We start from the raw sequence: 16742 nt of genomic DNA on the forward strand, positions 1-16742 counted from the left end.
CTATGACCCGATTATCGCCAGCTGTACCTTTGATAACCTGGTCAATAATTATGGGCACACAGAATTATTGAGAAAATATATTTACATAATATATATACAAATGTACGAGTATATCCGTTACGGAAAAAATAAGAAAAATCAAATTACAATAAAAATTGACACTAAAAGATTTTAACGATAAAAATAAATTTTAAATTTTATTTTAATCAGTTCATTTCGAAAACTCTTTAAAAAGCAAGTTAATGAGTGTGTGATATGCATGTGTTGCTATGGAGTTCTGCAATATGAGTGAAGGATATAGACGATTGATTGAGAGTGTGTCATGCGTGTCATGCAACATCCACAAACAGCAGGTTCTGCTGTGAGATGGCAAATAAAACTCAAACGAAAAAAAAAAATAAATCAACATTTTACTGCGTGAGCCATAAATGTCGTTAGCACCTCAAACGTACAAGTACACAATTTACGATTTCGATTACATGAGTATAAATGTTTGAGCTGAACACGAATTGAGTTTAATAAGTCGTCAAACTTCCACTTGCACTTTCCGTAACACTTTCCAAAGACAAATTATGGGTTTAAGCAGTTGGAGTTCAAATAAAATGTTTTCGAAACACACTAACGGCAGATGGTTACTCTTCATTGTTGCCACATCTGGGTGGATATCCTCTGTTTTCGCCTATGGAACAGATAATCTGGACTGGTGTGATCCGACGCTCTGTCCAAACGGCAAATGGCATGTGGCTTGTAATAACGATGGGGTGAGTAAAAAGCGAATAAATATTCCAGAAAAGCCGGTGGTGAATAGTGATTTTAGGATAAGGTGTCATAGTTGGAGTAAAATTTTAGCACAACGAGCTTTTTCATGGCAGAAGTACACTCGGAGGTTTTGCCTTTGCCTACCGAGGGGCGTTCGCTATTAGAAAAATGATTTTCTTTATTTTAACGTTTCCCCGGGATTCGAACCTACGTTCTCTCTGAATTCCGAATGGTAGTCACGCACCAACCCATTCGGCTACGGCAGCCGCAGTAGGAGAGTTTAGAACTTTATATTTTGTTTTTAAGCAAACTGCGTAGATGGGGGCTTGTTCCTCAGTTCCTAGCTCAATCATCCTGTTGTCCCTTCCGCCATCCGTTTGTTTCTAATACTACCCTTGGTTCGCTATTGAAATTAGCTTGAGGAATAAGGTAGTGCGAGTTAACGTTTAAGCCTCTGCATATCCGGCTGTGGCCATGTGGTCTTTGACCTAATCGTACTATTGTCAACAGCCAAAGTGCGGACTACTTTGCGGACTATTAAGTCTATTGGACGACGGTCACGTTTCTTGTCCAGTGCCGCTCTAGGAATGGTGTCGCATGGCACCCGTTACACATAAACTCTGCAACTCTTTGTACTTTCTCCAATTTGTTAGCGTACGTTATCTTATTCAAATTTATCCAGCACACTAGAATGTCATAGAGCATTATTGGTCTTACTACCGCCGTGTAAATCTAATGTGAAAGTGGAAATAATCCCCATCTTTTACCGACCATTTTTCTGCAGCCGTATAAGGCATTGGGTGCTTTCTTCGATCGTTCTTCCACATTGAGCTTCAACGTTAGTTTGCTGTCCAATATTGATCCTAGGTATTTAGAGTATGTCTTAACCTTTAATGTGATGTTAGCCAGTCAAGGTGGGGTCCAGTTCGGAATCTTGTACTTGCTGGTGAACAGTACTAAGTACACCTTCTCAGGATTTATATACTTTTAGTCCCGATCCAACTGCCCACTTGCTGATTCCCTTAAGTGCCCCTTCAAAAATTAGACTCATAATGCTTAAGTATTTTCCTGGGATGATGATGGCCAGGTCATCTGTATAAGCAGTTGACTTTGGTCCTTCGTTTCTCATTTTAAGTAAGATCCTGTTTACCATTTTATAAAAACTAACATAATTTTTGCGGTCATTCCATTTTAGAGAAAACAATTTATTTCATCGGCAAGGTTTTTTTGTGTTTTGAAAAATTTTTTTTTCGAGCTAAAATTTGTTGTTATTAAAAATAATATTGTTCATGCTTTAGGTAAAACTATATACAATAAAAACCACAAATCTCAAAAAAAAAAAAAATTTTTTTTCTTGAGCGGACAACCCTCCCATAAACGCATACATTTTTCAGTCCTTTACGTGTCCGTTTAATAAAAATTTACAAAAATTTAAAAAATGTTTGAATTCTTTCATCAATACTTTACGAAATATCGATCACAAAATAATGGGTTTCTTTTTCCCCAAATAATATATTTTTTGTTTTTGCACTTTTGCACGGCTCTTGCTATTTATATATATATAGAAGAAGTGTAATTTATAAAAACTAGTGTTGGTTTTTTTGTTTATTTTTTTGTAAATTTATTTTTGGTTGAACAATTTTTCAACTACAACATTGTTATTTTCACAATATTCAAAAGTATTTTTATGTTAAAGGTATCGCGTTATTTTTTTTTCTAAAAGTATAATTCATTCAATAAAATACACCATATAACTAAAAGTTTACGTCTTAAAAAATTCGCACAAACTTTGCAACAAATTCTATGAAATAAAAATTTGTATGTCAAATTTTTTATAAAAGTTGTTTAATCAGAATTTTTAGAAAATTTTAGAGTACGCAGTTTATAGCTCATTCAATTTCAGTACAATAAAATGTAATTATGAAACCGCTTAAAATTCGCAACTGTACCACCAGACGTTCAAATACTTACAACTTCGTCAATTTTGTTCCGATAGACTTGACATTTTGACACGATATTCCTAAAATATGTATAAGGCGAAATCCAAAATAAACAAGCCTGAGCTAAAATAGAAACGGCAGGAGCTTTGTTCTGATAACCTCGACTTTATTTATTCAAAATAGTCTCATCTGGTCTCGATACACTGTTTTGGGCGATCTAAAAGCTTTTCGAAAGAGTGTTTCAGGTTATTGACCGAAATGTCGGTACAAACCTTTTGGATGGCCTCTACGGACGGTAGAGTAGGTAGAATAGGTGGAAGTCACAGTGAGCCATATCAGGCGAATACGGTGAATGATTGATGGTTAAAATGTGATTTCTAGTCAAAAAATCAGTCACAAGAGTGGATCGATAAGATGATGCATTATCATGCAATAAGCGCCAGCTTCCTCCTTCGCAGTATTCAGGGCGAATTCGACGAATGCGATGCTACAAACACTTCAAAACGCCAAGATAGAAAATTGCATTGACGGTTTGGGCCACTGGCACGAACTCCTTGTGAACAGTGGGTTGGTACGAATGGGTTGGTGCGTGACTACCATTCGGAATTCAGAGAGAACATAGGTTCGGATCTCGGCGAAAGACCAAAATGAAGAAAACGTTTTTTCTAATAGCGGTCGCCCCTCGGCAGGCAATGGCAAATCTCCGAGTGTATTTCTGCCATGAAAAAGCTCCTTCATAAAAATATCTGCCGTTCGGAGTCGGCTTGAAACTGTAGGTCCCTCCATTTGTGGAACTACATCAAGACACACGCCATAAATAGGAGGAGGAGCTCGGTAAAATACCCAAAAAAGTGTGTACGCGCCATATATATGTATATATGGTGGCTCATCTGGGGCTTTCCATTCGGCACCTTGACACTTAGTTTCAGGTTCACGTTGGAAACACTACGTTTCATAACCAGTTACAATGTTGTAAAGAAAGTTCTCGTCTTTTCTCGCCTCTTTAATGAGGTCTTTCGAATGTTGAATTCTGAGCAATTTTTGGTCTTCAGTTAACATGTGCGGAATGAAACGTGCACAGACCTTTCGTAAGCTCAAATTATCAGTTAAAATGCGATAAATCGATGTTTTGGAGATATTCAACTCCGATTCCATGAATTTCAACCATGATTTCGGTTAATTTTTGATAAATGTACCAACAATTTCGATGGAGTTTTCGGTGACTACTGATTTTGGGCGGCCCGTGTGTTCATTGTCATTAATGTCCTCATAACCATCTCTGAAACTTGTAAACCAGTCATGAACTTTGTCACAAAATAGACAATCATCGCCATCAACTTTTTTTATCAATTCAAATCTTTCGGTAAACGTTTTACCGATTTTGAAACAAAATTGGATATAGGCTCTTTGTTCGAAACTCATTTTTGTACCGATGACACAAACATACTGACACTTTCTATACATATGACTGTCCACAAGCGAATTTAATTTTGTTAATACTTAGATTAATTTTATTTTTTACTTATTTATTTAGAAGTAAAATAATTATAATACTTAACAACCAAAGCACTGGCAACTGTGGTCTTCGGCTTTCTTAGATTAATGAGTAATAAAATTAGCTATAAATAAGCTTGGTTGGCTTAGTCGTGAGGAAGGCAGGCCACCCCTAAGTTGGAAATATCAGGTGGAGAAGGACTTGGCTTCACTTGGTGTGTCCAACTGGCTCCGGTTAGCACAAGAAAGAAACGAAACTCGGAAAAAAATCGCGAGTGTTGTTTTGGTACCATTTACCGTAGGAGCCTTATTAGAACCAACCAGCGTGTATGATAAGGTTTGTTCTTCAATGGTTTCAGGTCGAGCTTCCGATTTCTTTTCCACTGAGAAAAAAGTTCAAACTTTTTTTATTTTACTGGCTGCAGCTTTTGCGCTAATAATGTAGAGGCCCCACAGATATTAGATCTTTGGATATTAAGAACAGTTGTTGTTGTTGTAGTAGCATAAACATTCCTCATACATGTACGTAGAATGCTGCTGGAGTGACAGTCCTTGGCCGGATAAAAATCCGGGTCATTCCGATAAGGAACAATCGACTCTCGTTGGAACGAACAGTAATTAGGATGGTTGTGCTAGTTTAGACTTTACTAATACACCAAAAATTATTTTCAAATATATGAGATATCTATTGGTTTATTGCTAGTATGCGCATTGCTATTCAGGGTAGTTCATATAGTGGTTTTTTTGAACATATGTCATTTTGACAGTTACAGCTGACAGTTGACAGCTTTTACCTGCTGGAAATGTTGATAGAAAGTCAGTATGAATAGCTTTTTGTTTCAAAAACGTTGGAAAGTATTGCAAATATTGCTGCTCGAAATGGTCAAGGATTTTTTCTCGAAAAATCATATTTCCCAACGAAACGCATTTTCATCTGGGCGGCAATGTTAATAAGCTAAACTTCCTCGCACGCAATTGAAAATTGCTTAAATTGAATTTGCGTTTGCAACGAACTGAAAATTTTATGAGTTGACGATGAAATTTGACGCCAATTTTTTTGTATTCTGGCTTAAATCGACGGTGGTTATTCGGGATGGCAACAGTGCCGAAAAATGACAGTTAATATCTATTGTGAATGAAAAGTAATGAAACTTTAAAAACAAGAACAAGAAAGACTGAAAACAATCATTGCAGCATTAAAATTCTGGAACATTATGACCTTGCGGAACAGTTTGAGAAATAATTAGCAATTTAAGATTTTTTAAAATAAATAATTCTTTTTTAGTATCAGGACAGCTAATAAACAAATCAGCTGTTTAATCCGCGTCACAATCGTCTGTCACACTACGATTTTAATTAGAATTAACTACGCTGGTTATCCCAATTAACGCCGCCGTGTGCTTAAGCTGTAATTTCTAATAAAAAGCCCTAGAAACAATAACTGAACAGAAGCGAGTATGTCTACGCAATAGTAAAATAAAATTCTTTTAGTTATCAATTCTAATTATTTCTCCGCCAATTAATTAATCATTACCCTTATCCCTGTTTTCACTTATTGCAGCGATTCGGTGAAAATTGTCCAGAAGATGCCACACTGTACGATCTGCGGCCACATCGCGCGCTCATTCTACATGAACACAATAGACGTCTCAATTTCGTAGCGCTTGGCGAGCTACCCGGCTACTATCCAGCCGCACGCATGGCCACCATGGTGTGGGACGAAGAGCTCGCTTATCTCGCATCACTGAATATAAAAATGTGCTATGTAGAACACGACGATTGCAACAATTCTTATCGCTTTCCAAATGTAGGACAAAATCTTTCGGGTGTCGATCGTCGTCATGACTTGGAGGCCAACGTCACGGATATAATAGATATGTCGATGGGTTTGTGGTTTGGCGAATATCCACTGATTAATAGCAATTACATTAGCTCATTTCGCGTGTCGTCAAATTTGTAAGCGATAAAAGTAAAAAGCTTTAGCAAATATAATCAAGTATTTAAATATTTTTCCTTTCACATTATTATAGCGAAAAGTATGGCCACTTTGCGGAAATGATGATCGATCGCAATACACATGTCGGCTGCGCTATGTCGCGCTACACACATCCCACCTACCCCTTTCTCTATATCTACAACACAGCCTGCAATTATGCGAGCAAGTATGCACTGGAGACGCCGGTTTATCGCGTGGGTGCACCCGCTTCTGAATGTACAACAGGCCCCAATCCAAAATATCCCGGCCTCTGTGCGCTGAAAGAGAAATTTAATCCGAATTATGAATAATCAGTCACTGCTGTATACTCGCCTGGAAAAAAGTACAAAAAACACCAAATATATTGATGAATTTCTTATGAACTGTTTTCTTTTTACTTGCCACCCGGTTGCTTAGTCATTAGGCGTAAGATTTCCGTAAATAAACAAAAGGTGATCGCTCTTAAAGCTCAATTACTGTTTTAAAGCAATTAAAAGGTACAAGGAAACAAGCGAATGTAAAAGTAAAATGAATACAGCAATACTACAAAAACAAAAGAAATTAAATCATGTATAGTATAAGGACTTATAATGTGAGTGCTAATTGACGCTTCCGCTGCGCTCATGAAGCCGCGAATTGAACTGCATATGGAATTAAATTCATTAATTTGCATGCGCGTTAATATGTGTAAAAAATCACTCACGCCCGCGTGCCTATAAGAGTGAAGCATGCCTGACGGAAAAGTTTAATCCGGCACTTGCTAGGTAATCCGTCCAAAGATTTATTCAAGCCATTGAGAGGAAGTATATTTCTGCATGCCTAACAAAGTGAAGAAACCTAGGAAAATTTTGAACCAGTATTTTTGATATTTGAGTGGAACTATTTTGAAGGCGTCATAATATATGGAAATTATTAAATAAATATTTTTCGAGTTAAATAAAAATAGTTACTATATTTTTTGAATGCATCTCGTACTTCTGCGTTGGTGAGTGTGAGCACCATTACAGTTCTTGAGGTTAGTAATATATTATATTAACGATTAAGGTGTCAATAAATATACTCGTATATTACATTGGGGAAAAGAAATCCTTTATATTTTCGTAGATGCCTGTAGTGTTCGATATCTCGTAAACTATCCATCAAATAAATTAAAGTTTATGCTCGTTGTCAAGGGGACATTCCTTTTGTTATTTTTTGTTTGTTCCATTCCATATTTGTGGGCTTACGGGATGTTAACAATGGAAGTCAACAAAGAGGAAATTCGATAAATTTTACAGTTTTTCTTTGATAAAAGCGAAAATGCAAGCCTGAATGTCGTTTATGTGGGCGCTATTGTAACTGCTAATTAGGTGTATTTTAGTTTCGCCGATTCCGTTAAGGCATTTTTGATGTTAAGGATGCACCTCTCACAGGCAGGACCATCGTCGAAAATGTCGGTAGAGTTACAGAAATAATCGAAGTTGACCGGCATGTTAGTAGTCGTAGCATCGCCCAAGAGCTAAGGATTGACCATTAAAAAGATTTTAAACCATTGCAAAATAATGGAGTTATTTTTCTCCAAGCTAATATTTGTGCTTGACGGGGGTCGGCAAGTCTAGAAACGTACCGATTCATTTAATTTCATTTCACTTCATCTACTTTATAGTCTACTAGCTTTAGCCCGCGGTCCCGCTCGCGTAGGAGTAGTTTTAAGGGATTTAGGATATGTACATATATTATATAAAAGAATTACAAATAATAATTTCATAGAAAATAATTTTTTATTATTGTAATAACCATAATATTACAATACCCGGCATCCGTTGCTATGCCTCGTTGAATAAAATCAAAACAACCAATCAGAAAAATATCAAGCAAAATTATTTTTATTAATTTTCTATCTCAAACCGTTTTTGAACTTTGCATTTGGGTCATAGTTGAACAGCTTATGCGGATTATGAAGTCTAGAGTGTGCTATAAATAGTGGGAAATAGGAAAAACTAAGATTTTTTAGATTAAATTTAAGCAAATATTCGATTATTAGTGACGAATGAGAGTGGTGGCGCGGCCTGGGGGCTGTGGGAAGGGAGTTCCATCATAAAAACATGCCTATAACCTTCATTGGGTGAAAACATGAATGTATAAAAATGTTTACGTCATTTGGTGTTGTCGTTTCGTAGTGATGAGCGGACAACGTACAAACATTCACCTTTATAGTATAGATGACATAACATACAAGGCTGTTGAGAATTGTAGATATTAGAACAAGCTAATGAAAGGGGAGCGTCTGCTCAGACTGTTAGTGAGCAGTTCTTTAGTTGGCTGATTACAAAATGCTGCTGAAGCACAATTTCATAAGACGGTGAAGAATTGCCGACACAGGCCAAATAAAGGCAAATAAATTAATAACGAAATCTATGGAAAGCAGTTACTTTTACTGAAAAAGATCATAGAAGAAGTGAGAGAGGTCACAACCAACGAATTTCCCTACTTGGAGGGTATCTAACAGCATATGTATGCACGTTTACATACAGTCAACGTCAAAAGAAAGTGGACACCATATATTGTTACAAGTTTTAACTATTTATTTATTTGCTTTTTAATTTTAATTATTTTTTTATAAAAACACAGTTCATTCTACAAAGAAAAAAAATGCGGCAAAAATCACACTAATTTCTGGGACTTTCGGTCGCGGTCTTGTACATCTTCTCCTTTTAACGCCTACTGCACTTTTTTTATACGGAAGACAACACCGTGAGAAGAAAAACTTCTAAAAAATCAATGTGATTTTTTAACCACTTGAAACTTGTACTTTATTTTATATTTATTTATTTTTATTTTTAAATTTTGATGAAAATTTTCTATTTTTTATTATTATTTTTAAATTTGGATGAAAATTTTCTAATTTTTTTTAATTTTATACTTTTCTTTATATGGTTTTTGTTGTAGTATGAACTATATTTCTATTAAAAATAATTGAAATTACAAAACAAAAACAAAATAAATAGTCAAAACTTGTCAATATGCGGTGTACACTCTCATTTGACGCTGACTTTATATGCACGTGTGTTTGTTGGCTTGCACAACCACATATTAGCCGGCGAACAGTCGTACGCTCGTTCGAACTGTAATGTGACTGACCATTTGTGGTGCTTAATGCATTTCTTGCTTGTGCAATAATAACACTTCTTAAAAATACAGTTAAAAATAAACATTTGTATGCATTTGCATGGTGCACACATACATACATTTGCTTTAGCATGCAATTAATTGCGAGTAATTAATTCACTCCACACTTCAAAAGCTTAGATGGAATAACTTGAAAGGATTTATTGGAAATTTGTAAGCCCGCTAAGTGCTTTAAGTAAGTAAGTATGTAAGTATGTACGTTTGTCTACTCATTTGGATTGTTGTGCGTTTATTTCATTATGCATCTGTCAAATATTAATTGCCATTGTGAGAAAATCGGTAGTATGAATTAGCTGTAAAAAAGTGGGTATTCAGTCGCGCGAGTTTATTGAAGTTGAGTGAGGTAACTAATTACTTTTCTTCTAACTACTTCATACAAAATTGAATGTGGTTGATTGATTATTCTACAACAGCAACTAAATTTCATCCTCATAGAGTTATAACTACAATAACAAAATAACAATGAGAATGGGAGACTAAAGTACGATCCAGCTTAAAAACTTATAATGCGTTCAATAACTATATCACTATGGTTTATTTGTTTCTTATTTAAATTTAATAATCTTATTATGAAAAATTTCCTACAAAAAAAAAATCATATAGGCCCCAATTTTAAACTTTGTGCCAATAAAAAATATTACAAATTTCCATGAAAAATTCACATGTTTTAGCTAGAATTTTTTAGAAAATTGTTGGGTATGCAGTTTTATAGCCCATTGAATTTTGGGACAATAAAGTTCAAATGGCTCAAAAACCGCATTGATTTTTCTTTTTAATATTGTTTTGATGATGTCTGTTAGTAAAAAATTTAAATTTTAACAATGCCCTTGCAAGGGTTCATCTTTAACCTTCTTTGCTCGATATCGAAATCGTTTGGTCTCAATGAAGACAACTGCTTCGTACTCCAAGTTTTTCGTACGCCATAATTTGACCTGAGTCCAAACTATTATTTTAATTTAAAGTGTTTCATGTCTTGAAAATTAATTGACAAAGTTTTGTGCATGGCAAATTAAATAAAAATATATAAAATTTGCGCGTACACATCTGTTTGTGTTTGGCCGAGCTCCTCCTCCTATTTGTGGTGTGCGTCTTTATGTTGTTCCAGAAATGGAGGGACTTACAGTTTTAAGCCAACTCCGAACGACAAATATTTTGCCTGTCTAGGGGCTACCGCTATTAGAAAACACCTTTTCTATCACTTTACTCTTTCATGCACGGAGATTTGAGCCTACGCACTCCCGAATGTTAGTCACGCACCAACACATTCGACTACGGCGGCCGCCCAACTTCGACATTAATTACATATTATAAAATGTGCTGTGAGATGTGTTTGAAACGCAAAGGGAAGGTAAAAATATTCTTGTCGGGCTCTGCAAAAGAGTCGAGAAGCGGTGGGAAATTGTTAAGGAAGAAAAGCTGAGAGAAGAATGATAATCTGAAAGTCCATTTTCATGATCACAATATGTCGCGTTTTTCCCAACGAATATTAGGAATACGTTTTTCAGAACAGGGAAAAATGCAAACTCTGTACGCAACTATGGTGCAAATTTATTCAATAAGTTACCAGAAAGTGCTAAAACAATTAATAATAATTCATTTTTTTATTAAAAAAATAATATGTTAATGCTGTTTCTTCGAAATTATAACATCAGCATTGAATGGATTTTGTAAAATTTTAAGTTTAAAAATTCAATGAATTTATTTAGAAATAATCCAGCAGATGGACGGTTAGGCTAATATAAAACATCGCTACATGGTGTAGCAAGAACTTCGGGAAAGTAAGTTTTTATACAACCCAAATGCTTTTGGGGCACGGGTATTTCCAGATAGACCTGTTCAAAATAGGGAAATGCAAACACCCCGGTGATGTAGCCGAAAAATACAATGATCAAACCTATTTCCAATGCAAGCGTTGGGAACAAGAACTGAAAATCTAATCGACAAGATGCTAAGCAGTGAGGAAACGTGGGAAATCATCAGTGGTTTCGTGGAAAAAATTTTCCAGATGAACAAGCTGGACCTGGACGCAGGCACACAAGCATAGATCTGGTAATGACGAAAACAGAACGTCACTCTGAAGTAATACGAAAGCGGCACCAGGGTGGGCAACGATTCGAAACGAGAGGGATGTGTTTAGTTTCCGAACATACTATTGCTGCGGCGGCAGCTTTAATTATGCATTAGGCATCAGAAACCTCCTCATTCGAAAAGAAAAATAAGAAAAAATAATGATAATAATTTTTGCTCAAAACTAAATTTTTAATATGTATTTTAAAGAAATATGAGAAAGATTACTGTTAAATTTAAACATTAATTTTTTTTTGTTTAATTTTTGTTCCAAAAAAAAATTTCTTTTTAAGTATACTATTTCCTAAAAAATTAAAATTAAAAAAATTATGAAAAGAACCGAAGATATTTGACCTCCGTAAAAAAATTTTCGACATTGAATAAATCTCAAAACTATGAATTTTTTTTTTTCAAGTCACTTCTTATTATAATCAGCCATAAAATAAACCAATTTTTAGAAATATTTAAGACCATGTTGAATATATTTCAACCACTTTACATGAAATCAACTCTAATTTCAGAGTTTTCTATTTTTCGAAGATACTTAAAAATTAATAAAAAGTTGTGTTTAGTGTTAAACTAATCTCTAATTCAGTCTTTATTTAAGCTTTCTATTTCGGTTATTTATGTTTTGTCTTATTCATAGTTAGGATTGTATATCTCTTTCGCAGAGCACAAACCAGGATATTGACTATTACTGCCAGTTACACATTCCGAAGTTGGTGCGCCAATGCTATAGACCGGAACATCCAGTGCATATTTGCTGGCATAATTACAGGCCATATTGTAGATATGGTAAAAAGGAAATGAAGGATTCGTATAACGGATCATCGCACAACCGACATGTGTATTACGGTCAACAACAAATTCCGCAAAGTGGCCATATTTTTCGCTACAAAAAATAAATAATAAACAAAATAAAACTTAGTTTAGACTCGTATGCGCAATAATATTTCAATCTTCCATACTCACAAATTCGATGTGACCCGAAATTTTGTTATATAATTACTATTGATCAGCGGGTATTCACCAAACCACAAACCCATAGAACGGCTTATGACTTCACTGATGTCAACTCCCTCCCTTTCGTAAGCCACGCCAGATAAATTTTGTCCAACACTCTTGAAGCGTGGCGTGTTATTGCAATCATCGTGCTCGACATAACACATTTTCATGTTGAGTGCAGCGAGAAAGGCGAGCTCATCATCCCACGTTATGGTGGCCATGCGCGCGGCGGGATAATAGCCGGGCAACTCGCCGAGCGCTACGAAATTGCGACGTCTGTTATGCTCGTGCAGAATTTCCTTTTTGTAAGAACGTAAATCGATCATGACAGCATCATCTGGGCAGGCGGCCGTGAATTTCTGGCGAAGATGAATGGCAATAGATTTTAGTTAATGCATGGAAGATTGAATGTAACACAAATGCAAATATACTTACACCATCATGGCCGCACGCAATATGATGCTTCCCATTCGGACACAGTTGCGGATCACACCAAGATATTTTTTTACTAGATTTTGCTGCCACCATAGTAGCGAAACCAAAAAATAGCAAATATATTTTAAAATAATTTTCCAAAAGCATTTTAATTTAAAACTATGTAAAAGGTATGAATGTAAGGTATTGATATCTGCGTAAGTTTGTGCCCGAAAAGTGTTTAAATGCATTGCCAAAATTCGCTTGTAATTTATACTCAAAATGAAGAGCGAAAATTCTAAAGCTTCAATTTTTTTATGTGTTGGCTTTAAAAAATCTTTTCATACTTAAAAATTCATAAAAGTGCTAAAAATGGTGATAAATGACAATTAAAATAAAAGCAAGTTGGGGTGACGAAGAAATTAAAAAAGCGAAGAGCGAAGGAGAGAGAAGTTTCGCAGGTGCACGTGAGCTGGTAAAGAAATTTTGAGGCAGAGGTATATGAAATTCAACGCGTGCTGACTTCGAATTTTATTACAACATTTACGTTCCAACTTACACATTCAAACTTGCTTTATACACCTTATGTGCGCACGTAAAAGCGTGAGAACTGTAATGTGCAAAAAATTGAAAGTAATGAGCTCGTAATTCTTTATTTCCTTTGATCGAAATCAATTTAAATCAAGCTTCGTCAAACCTCAACACATTCACATATTTTATATGCATACACAGTAAATGAAAATATATATTAGAGGGTGGAGCATTAGATGGTGACTTTACATAAAAAATGCAGTTAAATATTTTTCAACGATTTTGATTTTATGAGTAACAGTAGGCGTCTCAATTAATTTTGGACTATGACGAGCTGCATTTAAACGGCGGCAATGGCTAGCCTGCCGAGTAGATTTACTCTTACTAATTAATTAAAGCTTGAAAAATATTGAGTAGTATTTTTTCATGCTGCCTATCACGCTGAGATCGGGCATGTCACAGAGAATGTGAAGATCCCGATACCCTAATCGTTGACGACGGAATTGTCGTTCCGCTACCCGATCATGTCGAGGTGAGATCAGCGAAAACGCGGCTAATGAACAACAAAGCCGCGGGCGTCGACGGTCTGCCGGCTGAGCTATTTAAGCATGGCGCTGAGGAGCTGGTAAGGTGCATGCATCAGCTTCTATGCAAAATATGGTCCGATGAAAGCATGCCTACCGATTGGAATTTAAGTGTGCTCTGCCCAATCCATAAGAAGGGTGATCCTGCAGTCTGTGCCAATTATCGGGGGATTAGTCTTCTAAATATCGCCTATAAGGTTCTAGCGAGTGTATTGTGTGAAAGACTGAAGCCCACCGTTAACCAACTGATTGGACTTGAAAAGTCTACCATCGACCAAATATTCACAATATGCCAAGTTTTGGAAAATACCCATGAAAGGAGAATCGACACACACCATCTTTTCATCGATTTCCAAGCTGCATTCGACAGTACGAAAAGAAGTTACCTGTATGCCGCGATGTCTGAAGTTGGTATCCTCGTAAAACTAATACAGCTATGCAAGATGATGTTGCTCAATACCAGCAGCGCGATCAGAATTGGGAAGAACCTCTCCGAGCCGTTTGATACCAAACGAGGTTTCAGACAGAGTGAATCGCTGTCGTGGGGCTTCTTTAACCTGATGTTGAAGAGGATTGTGTGCTAATAGTTCTGCCTTTTCCAAACTGGATAAAGAAGCAAAGAAAATGGGTCCGGTGGTGAACGAGGATAAAACGAAGTACCTCCTGTCATCACACAAACAGTCGGCGCACTCGTTTATCGGCACCTACGTCAGCGTTGACAGTTATGATTTCCAGGTTGTAAAAGTCTTCGTTTATTTAGGAACCAGCATTAACACCGATAACAATGTCAGCCTAGAAATCCAACGAAGAATCTCTTTTGCCAACAAGTGCTTCTTTGGGCTAAGTAGGCAAATGAGTAGTAAGGTCCTCTCTCGACGAACAAAACTAACACTCTAAAAGACTCTCATCATGCCCGTCTTAACGTATGACGCGGAAGCGTGGACGATGACAACATCTGATGAAGCGACGCTTGGCGTGTTCGAGAGAAAGATTTTGTGGAAGATTTTTGGACCTTTGCACGCCAGCGATGACGAGTATCGTAGGCGATGGAACAATGGGCTGTACGAGTTTTACGACGACCTAGACATAGCCCAGCGAATAAAGATCCACCGGAACGACCCTGAATTATATCCGGCCAAGGACTGTCACTTCAGCAGCATTCCTCGTATATGCACGAGGAATGTTTATGCTGCTACAACAACAACAACAACCAGGTCACATCATCTGAATGAATACAAACACTATGGCTCTGAAAGTATTCGATGCGGTACGAGCTGGTGGTAGCAGAGGGAGAGGAAGGCCTCCTCTGCTTTGGAAAGATCAGGTGGAGAAGGACTTGGCTTCACTTAGTGTGTCCAACTGGCGCCGGTTAGAACGAGAAAGGTACGACTGGCGCGCTTTGTTAACCTCGGCCAAAATCGCGTAAGCGGTTATCGCGAAAATTAAGAAGAAGTATTTATTCATATTATTTTTTTAAATTTAAATTTAGAACAAGAAATCTATGTGCACACCTCAAAACGGAGGATTAACTCAGGCTAAATATCTTCAGGTAATATAATATTATATAAAATGCGTTTCATAACTATAGCATAGGGACTTGCCAACAAGTTTTAGCAGTTTATTTGGTTAGTTTTGGTTAATTCTACTACAAAAATCATAAAAATCCATTTTAATTTAAAGAAAAAAAAGTTTATCAAATTTTTATCAAAATTGTCCACGTTTTAAACAGAATTTTTAGAAAAATTTCCAGTGCGCTTTGTGCACATCCCAGTGCATTTTGGCAGAACAAAGTGCAATTTTTAAGTGACACAAAAATTTAGTTGGTTTAAACATTTTTTTTCATATATTTAATCTATAACAAATCCTCGAGACTTTTTTGTATAAAAGAAAACACCAAACACAGTCAGAAAAACAAACAAAAAAAGTGCATGCGATTGTAAAGCCACCTCAAATTTGCATTTCATTAATTCTCGAAATTTTTCAAAAGGTTGAAGTTTTGATGAAAATTTGTAGAATTTTAATTTTAAATAAAACTTTGCAAATATTTGTATGATTTTTGTATTAGAATAAACTATCATTGCATAAAAAAATTATTAAAATTAAATATAATATAGTATATGAATTTGCTCAAAGTTTGAAACTTGGATTTATATATTTTTTTTTTTGGTTTTTTTTTGTAGTATGTAGAATGGATGTTTGGTTATAGTTTTATTTTAGACAGCCAAAGGCTTAATAGCAGCTCATCAGACTTTACAACCGCTGCCCTAGACCTTTGATTAAAATTTAAGGTAAAGTTCCATATGCGAAAGGAATGGGATTTGCATTCAGTAGTCAAAAAGAATACAACTGCACTATACACTGACGGATCCAAGATGAATTTTGGCATCGGCGTCAGTGTACGTTCGAAGGACCTCGAAACTTCCAAGTTTTTTCGCCTGGGGAATTGGAAATTATCGGGATAAGGGAAGCTTGCAGGATAATTAGAAACCATCCACAACAACTATCGGTAAATATGTATTTTTTCAGATAGTCAAGCAGCCATCTTAGCTTTAAAGTCCACTATAAGCAATTGAAAAATCGTCAGACAAGATTGAAATGGCAAGACAGGGGGCATCTTATAACGACAGAAATAGGCTGTTCCTAAGGCGTGTATTTCCCAATAGGGAATTCTCGATGGCTAACTTAAAAGAAATTGCAGAAAAGAAAGTAGACGACATAGGCAGATTCACAGTCAAATCAAGATGGTTCGACTAATAAAATGCAGTGGTTCTACAAGTGGTTGATACCCCATAGCTTCTATTTGCT

The 16742-nt window shown here is 36.1% G+C and overlaps 2 protein-coding genes across 2 annotated transcripts; one reads left to right on the forward strand and one right to left on the reverse strand.

Moving 5' to 3' along the window:
• Positions 1–602: 602 nt before the first annotated feature.
• On the forward strand, positions 603–6516 carry LOC128867947 (antigen 5 like allergen Cul n 1-like). Its single transcript, XM_054109587.1, has 3 exons — positions 603–761; positions 5755–6149; positions 6224–6516. The coding sequence occupies exons 1-3, from the start codon at positions 603–605 to the stop codon at positions 6477–6479; spliced, it is 810 nt and encodes a 269-aa protein (XP_053965562.1). The 3' UTR covers positions 6480–6516.
• A 5523-nt stretch (positions 6517–12039) lies between these two features.
• Positions 12040–12936, reverse strand: LOC128867016 (antigen 5 like allergen Cul n 1-like). The gene is made up of 3 exons (XM_054108109.1): positions 12844–12936; positions 12376–12767; positions 12040–12295 (listed from the first exon to the last, which is right to left on the reverse strand). The coding sequence occupies exons 1-3, from the start codon at positions 12934–12936 to the stop codon at positions 12040–12042; spliced, it is 741 nt and encodes a 246-aa protein (XP_053964084.1).
• Positions 12937–16742: the final 3806 nt, after the last annotated feature.

The sequence above is a fragment of the Anastrepha ludens genome, chromosome 6 (genome assembly GCF_028408465.1).
Source record: "Anastrepha ludens isolate Willacy chromosome 6, idAnaLude1.1, whole genome shotgun sequence".
Taxonomy (NCBI): Eukaryota; Metazoa; Arthropoda; class Insecta; order Diptera; family Tephritidae; genus Anastrepha; species Anastrepha ludens.

What these genes read in the sequence shown, in the direction of transcription:
- LOC128867947 (XM_054109587.1), top strand. Translation starts at nt 603, where the DNA reads ATGTTTTCGAAACACACTAACGGCAGATGGTTACTCTTCATTGTTGCC. An exon ending in TGGCTTGTAATAACGATGGG is followed by an intron (nt 762 to 5,754) that starts GTGAGTAAAAAG and finishes CACTTATTGCAG; the next exon opens with CGATTCGGTGAAAATTGTCC. An exon ending in TTTCGCGTGTCGTCAAATTT is followed by an intron (nt 6,150 to 6,223) that starts GTAAGCGATAAA and finishes ACATTATTATAG; the next exon opens with CGAAAAGTATGGCCACTTTG.
- LOC128867016 (XM_054108109.1), bottom strand. Translation starts at nt 12,936, where the DNA reads ATGGTGGCAGCAAAATCTAGTAAAAAAATATCTTGGTGTGATCCGCAA. An exon ending in TTGCGTGCGGCCATGATGGT is followed by an intron (nt 12,768 to 12,843) that starts GTAAGTATATTT and finishes CATCTTCGCCAG; the next exon opens with AAATTCACGGCCGCCTGCCC. An exon ending in TTTCGGGTCACATCGAATTT is followed by an intron (nt 12,296 to 12,375) that starts GTGAGTATGGAA and finishes TATTTTTTGTAG; the next exon opens with CGAAAAATATGGCCACTTTG.